At 39.6% G+C, this 25,515-nt stretch overlaps 1 protein-coding gene across 6 annotated transcripts; it reads right to left on the reverse strand.

The window, feature by feature from the left end:
- Positions 1-1,443: 1,443 nt before the first annotated feature.
- On the reverse strand, positions 1,444-23,643 carry GYG2 (glycogenin 2). 6 transcript variants are annotated; one of them, XM_060769876.2, is made up of 10 exons: positions 23,331-23,643; positions 20,924-21,085; positions 15,081-15,222; positions 13,343-13,517; positions 10,939-11,101; positions 9,566-9,692; positions 7,575-7,797; positions 6,013-6,147; positions 3,420-3,524; positions 1,444-2,779 (listed from the first exon to the last, which is right to left on the reverse strand). In XM_060769876.2, exons 2-10 carry the CDS (start codon positions 20,928-20,930, stop codon positions 2,618-2,620), a joined length of 1,239 nt encoding a protein of 412 aa, XP_060625859.2. In that variant the 5' UTR covers positions 20,931-21,085; positions 23,331-23,643; the 3' UTR covers positions 1,444-2,617. The 6 variants fall into 6 exon arrangements, with proteins under 6 accessions (XP_060625859.2, XP_060625858.2, XP_060625861.2 ...); XM_060769875.2 differs by having other exon boundaries at positions 23,335-23,642; XM_060769878.2 differs by lacking the exon at positions 23,331-23,643 and adding an exon at positions 23,227-23,320.
- Positions 23,644-25,515: the final 1,872 nt, after the last annotated feature.

The raw sequence follows: 25,515 nt of genomic DNA on the forward strand, positions 1-25,515 counted from the left end.
CACATCTTTTTTTACAGCTTTGTCTATTTTACTCATTTTGCTGCAAAATAACATGGAGGAATGCTAGTCAGGCATTTCCCCATTCATTTCAAGTACATATAATATATACAAAGTTGCATTATATTAGCTTTGTCTTTCAACTTAACAATTCAGCCCTTAACACTGCTTGCTAAATCTAAGCACTTGGATGTAAGCTTATTAATTTTCACTGAGGATGATGAAACTAAAGAAGCTTCATTCTATTCATATCAGCTTAGCTGGTATCTACACTGAGTTGCTAGGCACCTAAAATAAATGGCCGGCTTCCCAGTATGAAGTGATTAAACAGAACCCCACTGTGCTGAGCCTTTAAGAGTTTGTGCATTGGAAACTGCTCCACCCTTGCACAACTTCTCTCTGACATCAATCTATCTAAGTGTTGACTCAGATAATCCAGACATAATTTGCAATCTTATTTGATCTGTGATGTATCTGATTTAAAAATGGAATAAGGGCCATTCAATTATATACATGCTTCCTTTTGGAGGAGAGAATTCACTTCAAAACAATAGTACATAATTAAATATTATGTTTTGGTAGACATTTGCTACATATAAAAATATTTAAGGAACATTGCTTCCTTAAATACTTTTGGTTAACTATTCTTTAAAATCCATATCCTACACAATCAACCTAGGAAATGGAACATTGTAATTACGGCATCTTTCCTGCTTTTCTCTTGTAGTAGAACTAAAAGAGAAAAGAAAGAAAGAATACATTCACATTATAATGCTACATTTTTTCCTTCCAAATGGTATTCAAGGCTGTTTATTATTAACTGCCCTCAAGTCGACTTTGACTTGCGACAACCCAATGAATGAGAAACCTCCATGTTCTTCCATACTCAACTGTTGATTTAGTGTTGTGGCTTCCTTGATTGCCTGTCCATCTGGAATGCAATCCCCCTCTTTTCCTTGCCTTCTACCTTAGAAAGCATCATTGTCCTTTTTACTGATACATTTCTTCTCATATTATGCCTAAAATACAACCACCTCAGTTTAATCATCACGGTTTCTAGGCCGAGTTCAGACAATTTGCTCTAAGACACAATTATTTGTCTTTGAAGCAGATCATATCCGTTGAACTCTTTTTGAGCACCAAATCTCAAATGAGCTGATGCTTTTCCTATCCACTTTCTTCCCATCCACCTATCTACAGTAGTGAATGCAATAAGATGAATACAATAGAAATGTCCACAAACATATTTTATGATGGAATGTCCTACAGCAACTAGATAAATCCCATAGATTATAATGGTCTTCATAATGTCATTCCTACTTGAAAAAGCTAACCCTGTAAATTTATTAAAATACATCCTGAATGAACTGTCTAACTATACTACCTATAAATGGTGAACACAATTCCCAAGCAGCTTAGTAAAATGAAATTAGGCCAGTGAAGAAATTAAGAATATAAAATGTTTATTCAATAATAAACAGTATTATAAAATGGGTAGAGCTGGAGCAAGGAAAAAAACTACAATTTCCACCTTTACCATATCATAGTGGAATCGCCAGGCAGTTAGTGTTGATGGGAAAACACAGAGACTAGTACGAGTGTCTTCTTCCTTTGGCTTACAAAAGTAAAACTAGCACCAACAACTATTAAAGAGAATCTTGATTAGGAAGAAAACAAAATGTCCATTCTCAATCTGAGCTTTCCAGGTATGCCAGCATCATCGTAGGAACATAAGAAACTGCCTCAGATGCTTGGACTATGCAAGCCACAATACTGTCAACTTTACCAACAGCCTTCTAGAAGTTTCAGGCAGGATTCTTTCCTAACTCCTGGCACTATATCTTGGTCTCCCACCAAAGTAATAACAAAACCTGATATGACTTTGTCTCCAATCCAGTTGATATTAGTGTATCCAGGATGATATGGTGGTAAATTTCAACACCAAAGCAAGCACAATTGAATTCATTGTAAGTTTAACTGATGAGTAGGATGGCAGCCAAATTAAAATTGAGGATAAAAATACAGGAGGGAGACAAACACCAATTTAAAGTAGTTTAATACAAACAAAATATGTGTTTTTGGTAGGGTTAGAATAATATCTTTTGTTGTAAATCAGTATCACACAGAGCTTGCATGGTTCTTTAGTATTTACTGTGACATTTAAAAACAGGGTTTTGTATTTAGCTGAGAATGGATCACCACTCTCCACGAATGAACAAGAGGTCTATTCCAATTATTAGTCACTGATCCCCAAAAAGGGAAAGCAAATACATCCCGAAGAACTCTACACTAGTTCAATACATTGGGGGGGGGGGGGATCTCCATTAAAACTGGTATTTCAGTAAAATAGTTCTCAGGCAGCAAGCCTGGGAAAAATATGTAGCTTGCTGACAAGCAGAATACTCAGTATGAATGAGATGAACAAATAGTCTCACTCAAATAAGGCATTTTTACAAACTCAATATATTTCATTCTCCAAGACCAAGCTTTGCCACAGTACATTACACTGGTCCATTTAGGAAATGCAGCCATTTTGAAAATTCCACAAGGGTCTTTTCTTGGAGCTTTTTAATGTAAACAATGATCTGGTTGCGGTTGCATGTGAATGCAAAAGCAAGATTTATAACAGAAAAGAATCTAACTTCTTTTGAATGTTTTCAAAAGCATCCTTCCCCAGATAGTCAATGTGGCCTTCCTCCCATTTTCTTCGTTCGTCTTCTGCACTTGCCTCTTCTGGCTTTGGCTGAATCAATACCTCAGAAACAGAACAAGTAACCATACCCTGTGATAAAACAGAGAGAAGGAATGCCGTAATAAGGATATGTACACATTATTTGCTCTTACTCTCTGAAGTCCAAAGTCAGCTAACCATAACTTTGGGTTCTGACTTCTGTCAGAACTAAAAACACTGCATGTGAACTCCGAAGTACATATATGTTGGGTGACAGCCCTGAAGTAAGTGCAAAAGGATGCTTATTCCTAAGGACATGTACATAAGATGACATCTGACATCTTTAATCACCATAACACTCTATAGGAAATATATCCCATACACATCTCTAGTGATTTGCAAATGCACTGTGTCCTCCTCCTACACCATTTCAATTGCTGGAAGTCACGTCAAGCATCTGAGGTAGATCATCTCCATTCATGTTAAAATATGAGACCAATTTATAAAGTCTGGTTGCTAATTAACAGTATAACTTATCTTATTTTACAAGCAATGTATCAGCCTTCTCCAAATTGGTGTTCTCTAGACATGTTACATTATAACTCTCATTATTCCCCAATAGTATGGTGGGTGGATAAGGAGGCAGGAATTATAACCCAACACAGTTGGAAGGTCCTGGGGTTGAATAATGTGTTTTCCCCTCTAAATCACAAATGGTTGATTGTGAAAGTAAAGCATAGAAAGTATTTACTATTTCTGCAGATGGTTGAAGAATAGATTGAGAAGAAGATGCTGCAGATGATTTGCTTGGCTCAGCAAGGTTGACATCAAAATTGCACTCAGCCTTCTGTAAACACTGGAAAAGAAAAAGCCTTTGTTGTTGTTGTTGTATTATATTACAATTTTTCCTTGTTACACACTATGAAGAAAAGAACATTATTTTGGCAAGTCCAACCTTCATTATGCCTAATAATCCTCAATGCTTATTTTTCCATGTAAATAATTTTTCAAGCTGAAATAAACCAAAGCTCCAAAATAATTCAGTTAATGTTAAGAAAAGAACAGCAGACAGCTTATTCTGTTGAATTGCATGTATTCATTTTATTTTACATATTAGGATGTAGAACAAGTTTCTCAGTACTATGGTGTGCAAATACTAAGATATTATTTTGTAAATTATAAGTACAATACAAAACTTTATTATGGTCACTGATCAGCACAAAGCGGGGCACAAGTACCCTGGGAAGGGGAAACACAGCTCCCTAGTGAAACAATTCTTTAGAAACAGATTAGAAATAGTTTAAATACACAGGTTAAAAACACGGGTTAATGTAATAGGTATGGAATTGAGTGGGGCAAGACTATCGGAGGGGTCAAAGCATTGGGGAGGGGCATTGAAGGGGATGAGAGGGGCACATTACAAGTCTAGTAGCATTTCAGCTGTAACAGGTTGCTCTAGCTACATTCCCAACAGGGTGTTGCCTTATAGGGTTGATCACCATCCTTCTAATTTTAAGTGCTGCAGCACAAAACTTAGCAACACTGTAAGTTATTGTAGTGCTAGAGTCTGAAAGCAGCAGGGTGGAGTAATATTTTTCAGTGTGCCCTGGATATTTTAGAAGCCATGGTGCAATGAGATTAATTCTAAGGCCTCTGCAGAATATACATTGAAGAAGCACGTGCTCAGTTGTTTCTACATGTCCCGACTCACAGGGGCATAATCTCTACTTGATGGGGGTCTTCCAATACCATCATAAATAATAAGTATTTAAATACAAGAAACATCATTCTAAATATGTATAATTAGACTTCTAGACAGAGTGACATAAGACTGCCCTTACTTCTAGATGAGTGTGGTTGGATCTACACTGCCCTATATCCCAGGTTCCGATCCCAGATTATCTGCTTTGAACTGGATAATATGAGCCTACACCACCAGATAATCTGAGATAAGCAGATGATGTAGGATCAGATCCTGGGTTACAGGGCTGTGTAGAAGGGGCCTCAGTTTATGACTGGAGTGCATAATTTGAAAAACCCATCTGTCTTCCAAAAGTTAGAAACTATAATTAAAGATATAGGGATGAGATAGAGAATAGAAAAAAAATGACGCACTAACTCGATCCATGCATTCAATTCTGGCATTAGGATTCCACTTTAGGATTGGCACAACTGCCTCCTGGAGTTCCTATTTTGGAGAAGCACTTGAAAAATCGAAATGCCTCTCCCTAAACTGCTAATCCCATAATTTCACAGAATGGAACGGTGAAACTGTGGCAGTTAAAGGGCATTAAAATTGTGCAGTGTGAAAGGAGCCGGCATCCTTTTATCTTATACCATGTAATAATTGTACAATACAGTCAATCTTCCACATTTGAGATTTTGACATTTGGAGATGATTTATTCACAAATTCGATTAAAATCTCTCTAGATATCTCCAGATCCTCCAGTGGAACTTTATGGTCAACTTCCTTCAGTCATGCTAGAGGTTCCAGAGATTTCTAGAGAAAACACCTCTTTAGAAATCTCTAGGTCCTCCAGTGGGATTCTATAGTAAGCTTCCAGTAGAAGGTGACTATAGAACTGTGCTGGAAGACCTAAAAGTTCCCAGAGAGGTGTTCTCTCAAGCAAAATTATCTATCTAACATCTATCTATCTATCGATCTATTTATCTATCTATCTATCTATCTATCATCTATCTATCTTTGTTACTCTGTGCCTCTAACCCCAGAAAATGTGGAGCACTGACTATAATTGCAGAGTGTGAAGGGTTCATGAATACATGAAAAATACAACACTAAATAAAAACTCCATACTTGAGTCATCCATCCTCAAAGGAGACTCTTATCTCCAGACTATCGATCTCAGAAACAATGTCATGGGAACACAACTAGGAAGGAGACTGCTATTGTATTAATTCATGCTAATGGGCCGACCGTGGATATTTGGCTGTAACAAGAGGTTGGCTTTTTATAAAGTACGGCACTTCTTAAGTTTGTCTCAGGTTTCGGCATCTTATCCTATGAGCCAAAGAGAACAACATGCAAAAATCTGATGAAGGCAATACAAGTAATTATTATCCCTGCTGTCTGTCTTGTTCAAACCAACACATTTCAAATGTGATTTTATATATTTGTAGCTAAAGGAAGTTGACCATAGAGTGTCACTGGAGGTTCTGGAGAAAGAGATATTTTAATTGGAAAATATTTTAACTGGAAAAGATTCCTATGGTTAAAAATAAAACTTCAAAATATTTTAGATTCAGTGGTTGAAATAATTGTAAACATAACACTTTGCATTTATTACTGTGAATAAATAGCAGAAACAGCCCCAAAAGTACTTACATCTTTGACAGATAACTCATCCAGTAAACTTTCAAGCATTTCTGACACCTGCTCTTTCTGTGTTGAAATTGGCAAAGGATTGCTAAAGCTGGTATTTTCGCTTTCACATTTATCTTCATCCTCAATGATATCAGCCTATGATTAAAAAAATCAAACAATAGAAATGAAACACCGACATCTTCTATCAGTGAAATCTTCTATGTTTGGTGTTGCTGTTGTTATTGGGCGACTTCAAGTAATTTTGACTTATGGTGACCCTGTTATGGAGTTTTCTTAGGAAGATTTACTTAGAGGGGGCTTGCTGTTGTTTCTTTGAAAGATGAGGGAGTGTGACTTGCCCATTAGTTTCCATGACTGATCAAAGATTGAAACCTTAATCCCTTAGAAATCCAGATCAAAACTACCATACTCAAACCACTACTCTAATCTGATACTATTTTTATAGTAGATATTTTAAAAACTCAGTTGAATCTTCTGTAGCTCTTTACTCAAGAACTCCAATGTATAAGAAAAGGGAAAGAAAACACCCTGAAAAGTGCAGAGGGTAATCTTGGAGAAGCTGTTGATCAAAATTGCTCTGTGGACCCTCCCATTTTCAGACATGCACACAACATGCCTTCAAACCAGCCAGAAGTTCAGAATAACCATGGGGTTAGATTACTTCTTTCCCTCTGGGAGGGAACACATTAAGTAATTTTTAAAAAGTAAATGCTCAGGGAGAAAAAAAAGGGAGTGGAAAGAGCATTTATCTCATGTTCCCTCTGCTGGCAAGGGTCTATCAAGGCTTTGTCAGCCTAGGACAATACATGTTAGAACTGTTCACCAGGTCCTCACACTCCTTTTCCACTGCTTCTTTTAAACAAAAAAAATATGATTGTGATAGTTCAGTTGTTGCACTTAATGAAGCCACATACTGATCCAGTCAGAGATGAAAGTCTGACCATGCTTTAAAATTAGTATTTTACAGATGCATCGCCGTCCTGCTATATGAAAGGTGGAAGTGCACATTTAAATGTACGTCCTATTGGACATGATCCAGAGTAACACAGTTACCAAAAGTATATAAAAGGAAATAATAGCTGGAATTCATGAACATAGTTGCAAATGCTAACCTAGGCGTATACATTTGTAACTGATTATATCTAGGATCCAGGTGAAATCAATAGTGAAAGGAATATGTAAGGACTACTAAAGTCTGCCAATCTTGGTTACTGGCCAGCAGCCACTGCAAGCAATGGGAGTCTATTCTCCTGTTAATCAGGATATAGCAGAGTGACATTTCTACTCCCCTCCCATGAGCAATCTCTGATGCAAGCAAGAAATGTGACAAGGATTCTTTTTCTGACTGTCACACCAGAGATCACTCACAGAATGGGGTGGAAACATCGGTTTGCTGAATTCTAGTCAAAGGGAAAACTAACCTCAATCACTTGCAGTAGCTGCTACCCAATAACCTTGGAAGAGGGCAGTGTTGGGCCAGGAAATTAGCTGACCTAGAAACTTGACAAATAATAACAGCAACAAAAAGAACAATGCAGTCTTATTCCAAAAAATAATTTTACCTCCCCTTTCTGGAGTTTTGATTCAGAAGACTTCTCCATTTCATTTAACAGTGGTAAAATACTAGAGCTGTATATCTTCCACCACAGTTCAAGGAATGAGAGCTGACTTGTAGATACTGAGCCTGAACCATCCTCTGTAACTGTCCTTGTCTGAGGATTGTATTTGTAATTCCAGGGTTTTGCTGGTCCTAAGAAATGGACTACTTTTGCATCTTGGCCAAAACTGCAAGATCACATAAAATAATGTCTTAACAACAGGTTTCTGTTATGCACCATTTTAAAAAACTAATGCAATAGGTTTCTGCAATGTCATCATGAAACTAATCCTGGATTTTATTCCATTCATTCACTCACAGATAAAAAAAAATTAAATGAGTGTCTCACAGCAATTAAAATTCAAAGCAGAATACCACTGCAGACATTGCACATGAGTGAAAATAAGCCAGGCGTTCAGACTTACAAATTAAGAAAAATAAGACAAGCATGGGAAAGAAAAGAGTAAAACCTATCTGTTTTCTGCCAGCTCTAAGTGATAATTTCATATTGCGTTTAATACAGCATTTATATTTAGTTGCAGGTTTGACTGGTCTTCATTTACTACTGTGCTTCCTTGGTCCTTCCAAAGTACCCTTCATTTCTACTTTTTGTCATTGAGCAACAGTGACAGCAAAGTTCTTACTGTGAGGGATGGTGAAAGCAAGCTCCCTGCAATGACTCATTATTCAACCAGTGACTGAGGCCACATAGGTCTTTCTTTTGCCATGATGTTCTTCCTGGAAAAAAGGGCCCATGGTCCTCTGACTAGTGATGAGTCAAATTGCTTTCACACACACACACACACACCTCTATAAGAGGGAAAGAGGATGAAGAAGCAATGTTTTTAAAGGGAGGGAAGAAACACCTGCTTCTCCTTCAAATACTGGGGAGTGAATCAGCTTTTAAAAATGAAGAAAGCCATTGTGCAGAGAGGCTTTGAGGACTATCAGGCAATGCTGGCAGATCTTTCACTGAAAATTATATTTATTCTATTTATTTATTTAAAGTATTTATAACTTGCCCTTCAGGCAAAAGATCTCACAGAGCATCTTATAAATTGCTAATTTGACAGTTCCCCTTTCTCAGGATTAGTTTAAAAAAGACAAGGAAAGGGGGGTGAAGTCCAGAAGAGTCTGGCTGCTCTTTTCTCCCTGAAGAGACCACAGTGGTGGTATCTGTAATGGTGGAAAGGACTTTAATCAGCTACTGGGGTCAATGCAAAATGGAGCTCTGCCTGCCTGTTCTTCTCCTTCTCAAAGGAGGCTATAATGGGATGGACAGATGACCTTTCATCAGCTAGGACCAAGGCAAAATAGTCCAATTTGCTGTCAGTGGATCATAAATGGCATCAGAAACATTTCAGTCTCATTCATTTCTCTGACTACTAACATCTCTTCTCAACAAGTCTCCCATCGTATCACCATTCAACAGTTATGGGAAGACTGGGCTCTTCAGATTCACTACACATATTCCACATTTCTTCTCTGATTCTTTTTGACCATATTTCCAAACGACCCTGTATCCAGAGTTTAATTTATCCACATTTGACAAAATATGTCCTTTCTCGGCATTGGCTAGGTATTTCACTGCAATTGAAGGTCCTTCATTTCATGACAGCTCACCATTATGCATGGTTTTGCATATCCACACAAAGTGCAAGAACACAATCCCTACCCCACACACAGGGATCATACTATACTGCCCATTTGTATTCTGTGTTACGTTTGCTTCTGAAACATTATCAATTTATTGTTCTAAAATTAAAAAAAACACCTCTTAAGCTTGGTTTTACATTACTAGCAATGACTGACATTGTTTCACAGGAATATGGTGTGCTTTCTTCTGCTGTTCAGAGAAACCTATTTGGCCATACTACAATGGACCACCAAGTTTTGAACACTGTACTGTTGCAAATATTCACAAATATACAAATATGTTATATTTTAAATACTTACTGCTGAAAAGCCGGGGCATAGCTATAGACAGCACTGCTGCTTAGATTATAAATAAATGGCAAGTGTTTGCTTATGTCTTTTGTAGCCCAGTTGCTAAAGAACATGTTTAAAAACCCCTGATCACCTCCTGAAAAAATGAAAAGAATATTTTAAAGAGGTAGAATCAACAAATGGATCTACCAACATGATCCAATGCAGACAGCATCAAGTTTCACAAAACTAGATAAAAGACAACTGATGCTCTTTAGGTCATTTCTCCACTGATTCAGGAACAGATATGCACATATGTAGAATACTAAGCATTTCAGTCACTAAGTAAGTATGTCTTGCTGTTTTTATGATATCCAAGCTAGCCAGAACTAGCAAGTAACTATTTACAGATATACTGTTAAGTTCACAACAGACCTTTGATGTCTGTATATTTCATGCTGGCTAAAACAATAGATGCACATGTGAAAGTTCCAATATTGAACCTTGGAAGACACGTAACTACTGGTGTCTTCCAAAGTTCAACATTGGCCTAGTAGTTTGGCATATACATTTTGTTTTTATTTAAATATGGCCAGCAGCCCCATCCAGTGGTCTATAAAAAGCACAGCAAGCCACTCTACATTTTTTACCCCATTATTTTACATAAATCGAAATGTTAGTCTCAACTGGAACAGATCAGTGGAATTTAATAAGTGTTCACTTTCAATTCTGAAATTGATTTATGAGTCTACGCTATATGAGAGCAACAACTGTGTTATGGCCCTAGTCTTTTACTTAGCTGCACTAGCATAATTATACTGCATATCATTTATCTTTTTTAAATAATTCAAATGTTTTCATTGCATACTAAATAGATTATATTAAAAAGTGTTTCTTTGAGGATAAACAACACAGCAAAAACTGGCATATCAGAAAATAATTAAAGCAGTTCATATAAAGTCAATTACTTGTTCCAAATAAGCTTCAACCAAAAACAGGAACAAGAAATGATTATTGGAATCTAAAAACCAATAAAAATGAAACATGATTTAATAGCAGATATGAGAAAACCAGATGAATATGACTCAGATCAGGTTCATTTGTGTAAAATGTTTATTTACTGTCTTTTTTCCAGGATCTTTCAACATGAAATACTTTAAATGTCTTTAAATGTATTAACTCTGCTGTTGCTGGGCTTGGTTCTGCTTGTAAGCTGCCCCGAGTCCCTTTGGGGAGATGGTGGTGGGATAAAAATACTAAGTTGTTGTTGTTGTTGCAACTACAATTGTTAGTTTTTAGTAATTGGTTTTCAAATTCATATTTGTGTTGTATAACTTTTTTTTTAAAAAAAAAGTTCACATCCTCTGAAGAATCAATACAAATAAGAAACTCAGTTAGCTTACCATCAAAGCTCCCGTGTTCACTTGCATACTGCAGGAGGAGGTTAAAGGTTTTTAAGGAAGGTTGGAAAACAAAGACACCACTGTTGAAACAATCTGGCCAGCCAGAATCTGGAGCTGCTGAAAATTCTTCTCGATCAAACAGCTCATCAATATTGCATAGTACCTAGGATACATGAAGGTTGAATTACCCAAGATGGTCTACCATACAAACTTCAAAGAGCCACTGTTTGTCATTAACCCAACTCACTATATGGCCTCATAATGCTCACCATTCTCCTAATGCCATAATCAGTACAAACAGGGTGATATGTGGGACTATGCGATACATTTTATGCATCTTGCAGGATTATTGAGTATCTAGTCCTTTCCATCTCAGATGCATAACAGAACATTCTGCACTCTAAGTTACCATACTGCCTGCTACTATCATAGGAAATGAGGAAGAGATATTTTACCTCCTGTGTTCAGATACTATTCATATGCATATGTTCTTGTAGGCATCAGAGAATGTTGCTTGAACCTAAATAACTTCAGTTCAAATTTCACAACAACAAACAAATATCCACTAATGACAATGTGAGATTTTTGAAAGGGATAAAGATTACTTTTTCTACCACTGAATCCTTCATAAAGGGTGTTTCACACTAAAAACACACAACTCCATGATTCCTCTTTGCCATGGCTGTAGATGTAAAATCATAGAAGTGTGTAGTGTGAAAGAACCCAAGAAAACCCAATGAAAATTAATGCTGATTGTTGTTCATTCATTCAGTCACTTCTGACTCTTCATGACCTCATGGACCAGCCCACACCAGAGCTCCCCAGTCAGCCATCACCACTCACAGCTCATTCAAGGTCAAGCCAGTCACTTCAAGAATTCCATCCATTCTTCTTGCTCTTGGTCAACCCCTCTTCCTTTATCCTTCCATTTTCCCCAGCATCATTGCCTTCTCTAAGCTTTTTGAGCTTGAATGAATAAATGCTGATAGGCTATGTATTTCCCAACAAACCCAAATCTGTCCAACATGAAATTTCTGAGCCCTTTGGCCAAGGATCCCTCCTTTCAGTCAAGCTCAAAAAGGTGGAGAGGGTAGAAGACATAATGGGGCTTCTTCAGATGTATAAAGTTAACAGAACTTAGCAAAAAATGTAAGAAAACAAGAGGTATATTGTAACCATGCAGTCCTCCATGTGGAAAAAGTTCAGGGGAAATTATTTCCAAAACAAGAGCCAAATGTCCAAATATTTTTAAAAAGAGGTGCATTGGGGGGGGGGGGGGGTAAGTAAAGAGGAAAACAATCACAAACACCAATATAGTAAATACATGCGTTCTGTACTTGGGTGAAATATTTCAGAAAACATGCAAAGCTGTTATAGAAAGTTCTTATTTTTATCAGGTTTTCTGCTCAGAAACAACTATTTCTTTAGCACAGTCTTTCTGAAACATTGGTCTTTCAGGCAGTCACCTCCCAGAATTCCCAACTGTTGGCCAATCTGGCTAGGGCTTCTAAGAGCTGAAGTCCAAGACTGCTAGAGGAACAAAATTTAGGAACCACTACTTTACCAAAAACGGATTTGATTATCCACTTCAGTAATATTGTATTTCATAGATTAATGGTCTAGCCAGTAAATCAGAATGTCATTTAGCATACTGATTTGCATCTGTAATGATCTTAATAATCTTGCATCTCAAAAGACAACTGGTTTAAACCAGATGAATAAATATAAATATTAGAGAACAAAAGAACTATTTTGGACCTATATTGCCCTACAGCAATGGTTCTCAACTTGTTGGTCCCCAGATGTTTTTGCCTTTAACTCCCAGAAATCCTAACAGCTGGTAAACTGGCTGGGATTTTTGGCAGTTGTAGGCCAAAACACCCAGGGACCCACAGGTTGAGAACCACTGCCTTACAGAGTTCTATAAGCTACTTCAGGATCCAGGCAGTCCCTAAGTTATGAACAACACAGGTTCTGTAGGTTTGTCCTAAAGCTGAATTTGTATGCAAATCGGAAAAGATACATTTTGTAAGTGTAACTCCTATGGATGGCATAGGGAAGGGCTAACACCTCTGTGGTGTTTGTTTTGTTGCCTGTGCTCCTGTTCAAAAGATTTCACTTCACTTTCTGTCACTGTGATGATTGGATTTTGAAAAATTTGCCTTCTTGTAGAAACAAGGATTGGTGACAAGGCTCCAGTTGAAACACCTCTTCCCCATGATAACTCTTTTAGGAATGAATTTTCCTTCTGAGGGATAGATTTCTCTCACTTAATGTTGTCTCACCCTCATTCTTAACTAAGAGTTATTTGTAAGCAGATGTTTGTAACTCGGGGACTGTATAGGGATTTGTCATGTATAAATTCAAGGAATATGGCAAGCATTTAGGACACTGCGGCCCTTACCAATGTGTCTGCATCCATGAAGACACATTTGCTATACTGAGTAAGAGTCCAACAATGTAGTTTGGTAAAGGTTACACCCAGTTCCAGCCTCTTCAGCAGAGCCAAGTGCACCACGTCATTGCTGTCAATTTCATTCACGTCAACCACTGAGTCAAATATGGTGCAGAGGGAAGTCCTGACAAAACAAGTAAAAGACAAGATTGAGATCCTTATGACTTCTATTTGCAAGAAAAGCAGGGAAGAGTTTCTAATGTTAAAATAATTGAGAAATTTGGAACAATTATGGAAAATTTGGGAGGGGAGGAAGAGACCAAATCACAATGGAAAAATAGAAACACAAATATACAGTCTTAAAAACCTTAAACAATGTCTGTTGATAGAAGCAAACTGCTGGGTAAACAAGCCAAGCCTTTCACAGAATCAAAGATTGTAGAGCACCTCCAATCTGAATATTCCACATTTCAATAGCAAATGATGCTGGAGATTTGTTCATGTGTTTGAAGCTGCTATGGCTAATTGCTCTCATCAGACTGATTCTCCATCATCTAATAACTATTATAGTCATTTTTCTGGCACTATTTATACCTATTGAATTTGACAACTTACATTGCAATTGTAAGACATGTTTACTCCATAGGAAAACTCACTAATTTCAGCTATCATACTCTCAGATATACATACATGGAATCATAGTTATAATTATTCACTGTGCAAAGTAAATTATTCCATTTATATGTTCAAAGCCTACTGCCAATCTCTTTCATCCAGGAAAGGTCCATCATTTTATGAGAGTGGACAAAAAAAGTTCTCTGTATCAACTGTCTCAATATGATGCAGAATTTTAAATGGCTTCCCTGGCCGTCTTTTTATTAACTGGAACAAATATTCCAGCCTTTCCTTGTAATTTACTTATGTATGGGATTAATAAACTGTATGAAATAAGAGAATTGTATGGGAGCAGGGAAGAAATATCACTAAAGATAATTATACATACATATTTGAGGAAAAATACTATTGATAATTATATGTTAAAATATGAATTTGGAATTAGCATGGCTATAGACCTCAACATCTTTAAGCAAGTCCCTACTCCTCATACAGCTACTGAAATGTATTATACTCATAACACATATACTTGTGTATAAGTCTAGAAATGTTAATTTAAAAAGTGGCCCAAAAAGTCTGGGTTGACTTATCCATGCACCAATATAAGTACTTTACCTTAAATTTTATCAAAAAAGGAACTAATCTCTTGCCTGAGCAGAGTGGCAAAAGGCCTTTTTTAATGTCTGGATAGGAACTGGCAGCACCCAAGGACAGCTGGCCCTTTGAGGCAGTACTGGCACTTTCACCAGTATGAAGAATGATTCTTGGCTTATCCACAGGTCATAACAAAACCCATAATGTTGGTCATAAAACTTGCCCTTAAATTACACATGAAGTCAACTTATACACAAAAATACATTATAGTCTCTGCTTAGTTCTGTACCTGAAGTGGCTAAAATAAAGCACCTCATATGAAATTGTGCTTTTTAGGACATTGAAACAATCCTGGAACACAAGCCAACCATCTTGTCTGCATGTTAACCTACATGTAGCTTTAATTGCACTATCCAGCTGGGAACTGAGGCACACAGTCAACACAGTGTTTGCTTATTGTTATTTTGTAATTAGGTGGTTGCACAACATTTCAATTTTATAATTACAATGCTAATTGCATCTGGGAATGCAGCCTTACCTCATTGCACCGGAGACCTGAGGAGTAATTAGTATTGCCAGCATTCTAGTTGTTTTGTGGTTCCTCAAGGATTGTCCAAGAACCAAAGCACCATGGCAATAAGCATCATTAGTGGCAAGGGTCACAAAGGCCTGGTCTGTCACTATAAACAAGTGTTCACAATGGTCACTTAGTGAAGTACAAGAGAACTGATGAGACACTTGCCTTATCTTATCCCACTAAACAGCTGTGATTTCTGTGCATGCATAGCAAGCTACAATAAGCTGTTTTGCTACCCAAAACTCTTCGGAAATTGATGTTTTATATATATAGAGAGAGAGAGAGAGAGAGAGAGCTGGATGCATTCTGTTGGCTCCTAAAATGATATAACATCATGTCATACACTTCATTGTGAAAGAATATTTGGTAAGGTGGTGGTAGGTGATGCTGTTTTTAACAACAAACATGAATATTCTGAAACATCTAGTTCCATCCTCACACATAGTCTTGTGTGAATCAATACTAGAGCAACCTTTTACTTTCTGTTTATCTCCTGATGTACAATGAGCATATTGGTCCATCCAAGCAATTAATTGTCATTGAAAGAAAGGCAATCATACTGGGTAAACAGGCCTGCATATGTGTTAAGACAAATACCCGTATTTACTCGAGTCTAATGTGCCATATTATGCACACCTCAATTTTCAAAACCCTGAAACCCCAAAAAATATTGGGGTTGGCACCTAGTCACAGTCTCACTCATACACACTGAATAGGTATTGAACAACAGCTCTCTTCAAATAACAAACATCAGAGATCAAAATAGGTGTAACGATGAATACTCTGACTCAACTTCCCAAATCCCCTAGTGAACTAGGCTCTTCCTCCTCAGTTTCAATAGTCTCTATATTTAGTAGGGGATCCAAGGTAGCTCTGCTCATGTTTAAATGTAGTTTACCATGTAGCACAATTAGAAGCCTTGTTTCCAAATATGAGGGTGAAGAAAAAAGTCACAGTGTATTGCACTAATATATCCAGTGTTCACTTGTATCAGAGACAGTTCCTCCAACACAACTGAGCTATATTTGTGTGAAATGGGACAAAGTCTTGGGACTATTCTGGGATATAGGATCCTTACTAATCTAGAAAGTTTACTCATTATTTCTTCATAAATTAAGAACATAAACTTTCCTCCTTTCTTGGAGTAATATGTAACATGCCTTACTGGGTGAGGAGCTCAAAAACAATGCTGATGTGTATACAATATAGCCAAACAACATTATGTTCTTTCTTAGTGAAAACAATGTGTAACTAGTAGTGGTGCTTCTTCTGATGAATTACTTTCTATCTCTGCTTACCAGAGAAAAGAAGAAGAGAAAAAGGACTGCTAATCTCCAAGGCCTGCTAAATTCATTACTTCTTGGGGACAGGGGCAGGGTTTAAGACTGGTAGCCCTGGGGGGAGGGGGGCATAGTATACTATAAGGTTTTATGTTGATTATCTTTTGGCTGACCAACATCCCAAAATTACTGCTAAAGTTCCTAGCTTTTGTGCAGCAGCAACAGCTTGTTGGCGCAAGATGGTGTCACACTCTTAGAAGGTTTTTTAATATTTATTTCAGTTTTTAACATTGTCATTTAAGCATATAAATGTTTAATACCATTTTAACTATCATATTCAATGCTGGGTTTTAACTTTGCTTTTGACATTGTTTCTTTCTAACTGTGCTCTCTGGGTTTGTCCCTTTGCAAGTCACCCTAAGTCTTTTCAGGGAGATGGAGGCAGGATATAAAAATAAAGTTGTTATTGTTGTTGTTATTGATGCCTAGATGTATATGTTTTTATTCTGATGTTTGTACATTTTTGGTGCTGGTCATTGACCATAATAAAAATCTACTACTATAAAGAAATTGCAGATCTTCCATGACAGGGATGCTCACTTGCAGTATTCAGAGGCAATATTATCTCGGCCTGCCTTGCCCCAAGAGCTTCTGCTGAAGGACAGGACATGAAGTTTAAAACTTTTTGAGACTGGCATTTTTATTGCTAAGCTTCCTTGGGGCTTTTTTTTAAAAAAAATTCTCCATTTAATTTCTCTTTCAGACTACAACCCATGTTTCTAGGTTTTTCAAATACTGAAGCCAGCTTAATATCATGATTAATATCACACAGCTGCAATCAATTCTGACAATTATAAAAAGCGAAGCAACAGACCTGCCATATTTACTCACACAGCATGTGTCTCACACAATTGGATGGAGCAACACACACCCTCTTATGATTTCTTAAGACAATTCTGGTGGGCTTACTGTGATAAAAAATAGGAAGCCCATGGTTGAAATCCTGCTGGCGGCTTTACATCAGTCAAAGTCTGGTTTCTGTTGGTGGGGATGAGAGACACGGCCTTCTCCATGGTGACTGCTCACATGTGGAATTCCCTCCCTACCGAAATTAGATCAGCGCCCTCCCTTTTGGTCTTCAGAAAGAAAGTAAAGACATGGGTGTGGGACCAAACCTTTGGGCAATAAGCAATGCAAAAATGTACAGGATTATATACAATTGACTCTTGGAAAGGCCTCGGACTTCGGCTTCTGGATTTGTGATTTTAATATTTATATTAAAATGTTATAATTCCATGTTTAAATGTCTAGATGTTGTTGTTTCTCTATTTAACATGGTTTAATTTAATTTATAGTTATATGTTACAATTGCTTTTATACTAGGTTTTTTTAATATGTTGTAAGGCATTGAATTTTTGCCATGAATTTACTGGAAACCGCTTTCAGCCCTCTTGGGGAGAAAAGCAGTATATAAATCAAGTAAGTAAATAAAGAAATAATATGTCTAAGATGTAGCAACAGCAAAAGAGGGTGCCAGCAACAAAAGCTATCTCTGTCAAGAGAAAAAGCTACCTTGCCAGCTCTTTGAGATCTGGCAAGGCAGAGTCACTGCAGTGCCTGTGCCCCATTTTCCATCCCTCCCTCTTTTAACAACAAGCTTATCTGGGCAAACACAGTCTGTTGAGAGCTGAAAAGTTACTCCTTTTTTAAAAAGCACCCAACAGTAAATGCAATAAAGGAAATGTAGCCAGAGCAGCATTACAAAATTGGTGCAACAATATTATTTCACAGAAATGTAGACAAATACAGATAATTATTTATTTAGCTGTTATAGTCCACAAACCAGTAGCTAGGTGCTTTTCCATCATTTCTGGATCTATCTTCCATTCAGTCTTATCAATCTGCCCAGCTCCTAGATGCCATGATTGAAGCCACTGAGAGAAGATATGGGGAAATACATCTTGCCATGCAGATGTGAGAGGTTAAGGGCAATGGCAGAAGAATGCATAAAGCAGGGCAGAAAGGGGAATTGTGCAGATTGCAAATCCCAAGATTTCTTACTATTGGCTGTGTTGGCTATGGCTCACAAGAACTGCAGTTCAGAAACCGGAGGTCATCATTCAATAATGTACAAACAATAATCTATACTTGTCTTCATTTCAGCATAATCATATTGTTACGCCACTCTTGTAATATAGTTTCCTAATGCTGATCTGGTTACATTTCCTTCATCCCAATCACTGTGCAGAGCTGTAAAAAGGGGAAAGCATCCCATACACTGCAATCTGGTGATGACTTTAAAAGTAAATAATGTGAAGGGAAAAATCAAGAACCATTAAATCTATTTTGTTTAGCATGAATTGCTCCTTGAAAACAAGTGGGTGTTAAACCTTAAAATCAGGAACCAAAGCAAAACATACAATTTTCTTTCTGCCTCGACAAAGAGTTTTTCACTATGATAAAGGGATGTTTATTTTTGAAAGCAGATGTGCTGCTCATCAAACAACACTTAACAATTATACAGGGGAATTACTTCATTACAGACAGTTCTGTAGTCTGCCAGTTCTGAATTATCCTTGTGCTAGGAATGACTGGGAAAATCCACCAAAACAATGGAGAATCATCTCGTTCAGAGGTAGACTGTGACAGATGGTAGATCAAGCAGCCAATTTCCTGCTCCAAGACTCTAAAGACTCAGTCTTCCCAAAATTCATCCCCGAAGCAACAAACAGAAAACCACCAAGTCATTTTCCAGTTTGGACATGTAGATACTTTTGAAATCAAAATGAAGGAAGGGGCTGCAACCTATTTAATATGTGAAAAACAATGTTATCTCTCTTCATCTCTTTCTTTCCTTTAATCAAAAAGGAAGAGTGGGAAGAGATCAAAGGCCACAAACAGCCTTGAGGAGGCACAGCTGGCCCACCTCTACCTAGATCATAGCTAATGTCGACAGTGAAGACAGACACATTTCATTCACCCTGGACCTCGCAAGTAGCAATTCTATTTCTTACTATATGTTCTCCATCTCTACAGATATATATATACACAGAGGGAGAGGGAGAGGGAGAGGGAGAGGGAGAGGGAGAGAGTATATGTGCCTGAAATCCTACAGAATGTATCTGATGAATTGGTCTACATGTAACAACTGTTTAAGTTATAGATGTATTATCATTGAATCTGAGCCAATATTGTTTAGTGGTTTGCATGTGGGACTACAATTCTTTCAGATCAGGGTACAAATTCACAAGAAACCCACAGGGTGAATAACCCACAGGTTCTTTCAACCTCGGGCCATAGTAAATTCCCATTTTAAAAAAAACACCCATAAATTGCCATAAGTCAGGAACTACAGTACTTGAAAGCACATAATATGACTGGGCTGCTGTGAGTTTTCCAGGCTGTATGACCATGTTCCAGAAGTATTCTCTCATTATATATTTGGGATGTTCAGGGTGGGAGAAAGAATTCTTGTCTGCTTGAGGCAGGTGTGACTGTTGCAATTGGCCACCTTGATTAGCATTTAATTGCCTTGCAGCTTCAAACCCCGGCTGGTTGCTGCCTGGGGGAATCCTTTATTGGGAAGTTGTAGCTGGCCCAGATTGATTCTTGTCTGGAATTTTCCTGCTTTTGAGTGCTGCTCTTTATTTACTGGGCAGATAAGAGTTCTTTCTCCCACCCTGAACATTTCACAGATATATAAGCCTCACTTGCCTAGTCTCCAACAGGCCCCTCAACCTCTGAGAATGCCTGCCATAGATATAGATGAAATGTCAGGAGAGAATGCTTCTGGAACATGGCTGTATAGCCCAGAAACTGACAGCAATCCAGTGATTCTGGCCACGAAAGCCTTCAACAACACACATAATATTAGTTTCAAAAGTATTATAGGTTTCTTCTGTTGGTATTTTTGTATGCAAAACCTTAAATCCAATTCTTAGTCCAAATTAATAGACCCAATGAATCAGATTAGATTAACGTAAGTGCTCATTATTATTTAGCAACTGATATAAAGTGTGTACTCTGGTGAGGACTGACAAATGGATATTAACCACTTGTCATTTGTTTAAATTTAACAGGGAAAGCAGCCTGTGGACTGCACACAACTCCTCTGGGGACTGTTTTGCAGGCTTCCAACCCCCCTAAAACTCCAGAATCACCTAGAATGGTAGACTGCATTTCCCACAGAGTTCTCCAGAAATATCCAATGAGTAAAATAACTATCACACACTCTGAAAACAAAACAAAAGCTTCTGACAGTACCCAGAAATGTGAACATCTAACCACTTCTGTTCGTGTTTTCCAATTATTTTGTCATTAGGGCAGCCTGGCACAAAGGGTTAAAATGCTTTAAATAATCCTCTTACATGACTGCATCTCTTCCTTTTTCTTAGGGAATTATACTCAATATTTGTTTCATGAATGGAAATGCATAAAAACTAAAATCACTGCCCTAAAAAGAGAATCAGAAAACAAAGAACAGAAGGAGGAACAAGAGGAAGGAAGAGGAAGGAATCTACTTACCCGGCATCCTTTAAAGCCAACAGGCTAAGCTGCTGACACAGTAAAGCCTGTATCAGAGGAGGAGCCGGTGGAGGCAGGGAACTCTTCCACTTACTCCTTGCTTGTTCCCAGCAGGCTTGCCTCAGTCAACAAACTACCAGATGGGATTAGCCTCTTTGTTGCCTGTTGAAGACAAGTGAAGTATAAGGGAATTATATGAAACACTCATACACTCTTCATTCATTATGAGTGCACATGTTCTAAAGTTTTCCTCATTCAAGACTTTTGTTTTTCACACTTTGGGGTGAAAGTATTGAAATAGAGGGGGAAGGAGAAGGCAAAGATCCCAATTGCAACCAAGTCCTCATTCTTGGGAACAGGGGAGTAGGGATTAAATAAAGTTTACTAGTAACAACAATAAGAATTGTTCTTTCTTTTCTTTCTTTCTGTTTGCTACTTTTCAATATCCCCTGCCTTTTTTAAGTAAGTGGAAGAAAAAAGCCCTTACCGTACAGCACAAGTCCTTTAAATGCAGAGCTTAAATACACATTGACACACATATTTCCATCCCCCAGCAAAAAAGAGGGCACAGCAAGTGGTTTCATGTTCACTGCTTCAGATTCCTCTGGCAAAACATTAACCATTTCCTGGCCATCCCCCATTTATCAGGCCTCTGTATTTACAGGAAAGGGTCAGAGGGAAATGGGGCGCAAGGAGTAACAAGGAACCATGTGAAAAGGACTGATGAGTCTTGTAGCAGATTTCTCTGGGAGGATTTTTGCAGACACTTTGTGCGCTTCATCTGATCACAACTAGACCACAACCAGGCTCTTTTATCCTAAATGTATTGACTCAAAGAGTAAATGAGTTGAATAGCATTTGTTCTGTGCTGCTCCTAGGTGGGAATGGGATTGCAACTGGGAGACATGCTTACTATAGGTAGTTCTACACTGGCTCAAGGCTATAGAATGAAGTTTGTAACTTCTCTGCCACCACCTTACAAAACGACGATTCCATAGCATTAAGACATGGCAGGTCATGTGGTGCCAAAGATGCGCTGTTTCTACAGCGTAGATCAGGCATGGGCAAACTTTGGCCCTCCAGGTGTTTGGACTTCAACTCCCACAATTCCTGGTCTCAGGCCTTTTTCTTTCCCCCTTCAGCCACTTAAGTGATTGAGGGGGGAAAGGAGGGGGCCTGGGGCCAGAAATTGTGGAAGTTGAAGTCCAAAACACTTGGAGGGCCAAAATTTGCTGAAGAGTGGTGGAAGAGAAGTTATAAGCCCCAGGATTCTACAGCCTTGTACCTGTGTAGAACAACCCATAGTAAGCATACCTCCCAGTTGCAATCCCACTCCTACCTAGGAGTTTAAGAAGCTGAGGGGGAAATAGAAGGGGCCTGAGTCCAGGAAATGTGGGAGTTGAAGTCCAAAACATCAGATTAAGCAACTGAGGGGGAAATGGAAGGGGCCTGAGGCCAGGAATTGTGAGCGCTGAAGTCCAAAACACCAACTTAAGCAACTGGGGGGAATGGGCTAAGGCCAGGAATTGTGGGAGTTGAAGTCCAAAATACCAATTTAACCAACTGGGGGGGAAATGGAAGGGGGCTGAGGCCAGGAATTGTGTGAGTTGAAGTCCAAAACACTGGCTTAAGCAACTGGGGGGGAAATGGAAGGGGCCTGAGGCCAGGAATTGTGGGAGTTGAATGCCAAAACACTGGCTTAAGCAACTGAAAGGGAAATGGAAGGGGCCTGAGGCCAGAAATTGTGGAAGTTGAAGTCCAAAATACCTGGAGGGCTGGAGTTTGCCCAGGTGTGGTGTAGATGCACCCAAACGATTGGTTGCACCTGTGAGGCTTCTGTGGAGACATTCTTTACTCCTTCTGATGTCAAGCATCACCAGACAGGATTTGGATGAGTTATTATAGCAGACCAACCCAGGGCCCTTCCACACAGCCCTATATCCCAGAATATCAAGGCAGAAAATCCCACATTATCTGAGTGTGGACTCAGATAAGCCAATTCAAAGCAGATATTGTGGGATTTCCTGCCTTGACATTCTGGGATATAGGGCTGTGTGGCGGGGCCCTCAGCTAGCAAACCCACTGGAGTGGAAACAAGGTGACTTGCCAGATTTCACAGTCACTGGGTGGCCCCTGGCCAGAGTGGCTCCTGTACAAGGTGGCCCATCCTCCTCCTCCTCCTGAGCTGCGTCTCCACTGTGGAACGAATGCAGCTTGGCATTCCTTCCACTTTAACTGCCAGGGCTCTGGACTAGAGAATGAGGGGCTTGTCCTTGGGGAGGGCAACAGCGCGGGCTACAGACCTTGCAAAACTACAGCTCCCAAGATTCCCCAGCATGAAGTGGTGCCAAAGTGCATGGGTGCTACAGCGTGGACGCCCCCCTCCCTGGTGTCCCTGGAGGCTTACAAACCCCGCAGGTGGGCGGCGAGCGCAGTCCTCCAGCCGCCCTTGGCTCTCCTCCTCCTCCTCGTCTTCCACTCTGCGGGGCTGCGGGGCGTGTGGCTCATCTGCCAGCGCGGACTCAGCCGGAGAGGCGCAGGGCAACCTTGCCTGAGCCTGACGCTCGGCCCTCATTGGACGACGAGGCGGCTCCGCCCCTCCCCATTGCCTTGCCGAGCAGGGAGAAGGGGAGACTCCGCGTGGCCCCCCGGGAGGCCTCCTCCCCGTTTCCCTGCCAAGCATCCTGGAGCAGGGAGGCCGGGCCAAGCACAAGGCGCCTTGGGAAGCGCTCTCCACGCCCTTGGTGTCCTGGGCACCGCTTCGGAAACTCTGGGTCCCGACCCCAAAGGCGTTCCCCTGCTGCTGTTGCCAACTGTACCGTGATCCCAACTTTTGGCAGCAGTTACCGGTTTCTGAAGGCCACCCGTTTCCACAACGACCTGCAGTGATTCCAGTGGGCTCTGCAGAAAATGCTTTAGCTGTACTTCAGAAAAAAGGGAAAACCGTCTGTTTAGCAAGCCTTGCAAATGCTGAAGCATACGGTTGTGGATTAAGCACAACTGACATCACGCCCGGTGGCGCAATGGGTTAAACCCTTGTGCCGGCAGGACTCCTGACCAACAGGTTCGAATCCGGAGAGAGCGGGTTGAGCTCCTTCTGTCAGCTCCCGCTCCCCATGTAGGGACATGAGGGCAGACTCCCACAAGGATAGTAAAACATCAAACATCCGGGCGTCACCTGAGCAAAGTCCTTGCAGGGGGCCAATTCTCTCACACCTGAAGAGACTTGCAGTTTCTCAAATAGTTCCTGACACAAACACCCCCCCCCCCCCGAGAAACTTCATCAGTACTTAAGGTGTGTTATGTTGGGCAAGTTTGCTCTAGATGCATCTTTGGTGGGGTTCAATGTACTCTCTGGCTGCGGGATAAACTAACTCCCACTATAGTGTCAATCCCCCAAACCCCTACAGTTGGTCATGGGGGTTCTGTGGGCCAAGTTTAGTCTAGGTACTTCATTACACTAGCGAATGAATCCACTTTACATCCAGTTTCTGCTTTGCAGAATTCTGGGGGTTGTAGTTTAGGGAGTAGCCTTTAACAGCCCCTCTAAACTATAGGAAGTAGCAATCAGATTTAAAGTAGATTCATTCTCTAGCATGATGAGGTCACTGGTCCATCATTGGTGGGGGTCACAGTTTCTCTGGTTGTGGATGCACTACAACTCCCAGAAAGGAAGGCCATTTCTCCCCAAAGCCCTCCAGTATCAAATTTCAATGTATCAGGTATGTGTGCCTAGTTTAGTCCAGATCCATCAGTGTCTGGGGCCACAGTGTTCTCTGGATGTAGGTGAACTACAGCTCCATAAAATCAAGGTGTATTTTCCCCAAGGACCTCCAGTATTTTTTTGCAGTGCTTTCCAGTGCCTCAGTGGCAGGGGACGGGCAATGAGGTGATGGAGAACAAAGCTATGCTTAGCATGGGGCCTGCTCCTCAGCTGGCTTCTGCCCATGGAAGGAGAGACTTGTGGAAGGCATTAACATAGGATGGATATTGTTTTGTTGGAACAGCAGTATCACTGTGCTCATATGTAGTCATTATAATACTAGATAGATTAAATCTTCAACCTTAAAAAACATGCCATAAACAGAGAACTGGAAAGGCCTATCCCTTGAGTGCTCTAACTGGAGGTTGGATGTTACCAAGAGTGCAGAGGCACAAATAGAGGGCAAAAGGGAGAAATGTACCTAGAGGAAGGCATGTCAAGCAAACCCTTGTCAGGACTGCCTTTCATCTGGAAATTGATTTTCTCTTTTTGATAGACCATGTTGATCCAGAATAGGAATTAAAGTTACTAGGGACTCTGTAGAGTGCAGTCAAGTCTTATCAAGCCTTGTTATTTGGTTTGGTATTATGATATGGCCTAAGGGCTAATCAATAAAACTACTACTACGAATACTACTAGAGACTCTACTTCTGGAAGACAATCATACTGGGCCACAAGGATAACCTATGATGATAATGATGATGATGATAACATCTGTGAGGAGGAGGAAGGTGACTTTCTGAGGAAGAGAGCCTTCCCTTACCATGGAGACTCATTGTTTGAAAATCAGGATGCCTCCACACAAGTAAACTGCTTGCTTATGGGGTAA

The sequence above is a fragment of the Anolis sagrei genome, chromosome 3 (assembly GCF_037176765.1).
Source record: "Anolis sagrei isolate rAnoSag1 chromosome 3, rAnoSag1.mat, whole genome shotgun sequence".
Taxonomy (NCBI): domain Eukaryota; kingdom Metazoa; phylum Chordata; class Lepidosauria; order Squamata; family Dactyloidae; genus Anolis; species Anolis sagrei.

Coding starts and splice junctions, on each gene's coding strand:
- GYG2 (XM_060769874.2), bottom strand. CDS start 21,564: ATGGGGGATGGCCAGGAAATGGTTAATGTTTTGCCAGAGGAATCTGAA. Junction 7,798..9,565: donor TATGCCCCGGCTTTTCAGCA/GTAAGTATTTAA, acceptor GTGATCTTGCAG/TTTTGGCCAAGATGCAAAAG. Junction 6,148..7,574: donor CAAAACTCCAGAAAGGGGAG/GTAAAATTATTT, acceptor TTTTAATCATAG/GCTGATATCATTGAGGATGA.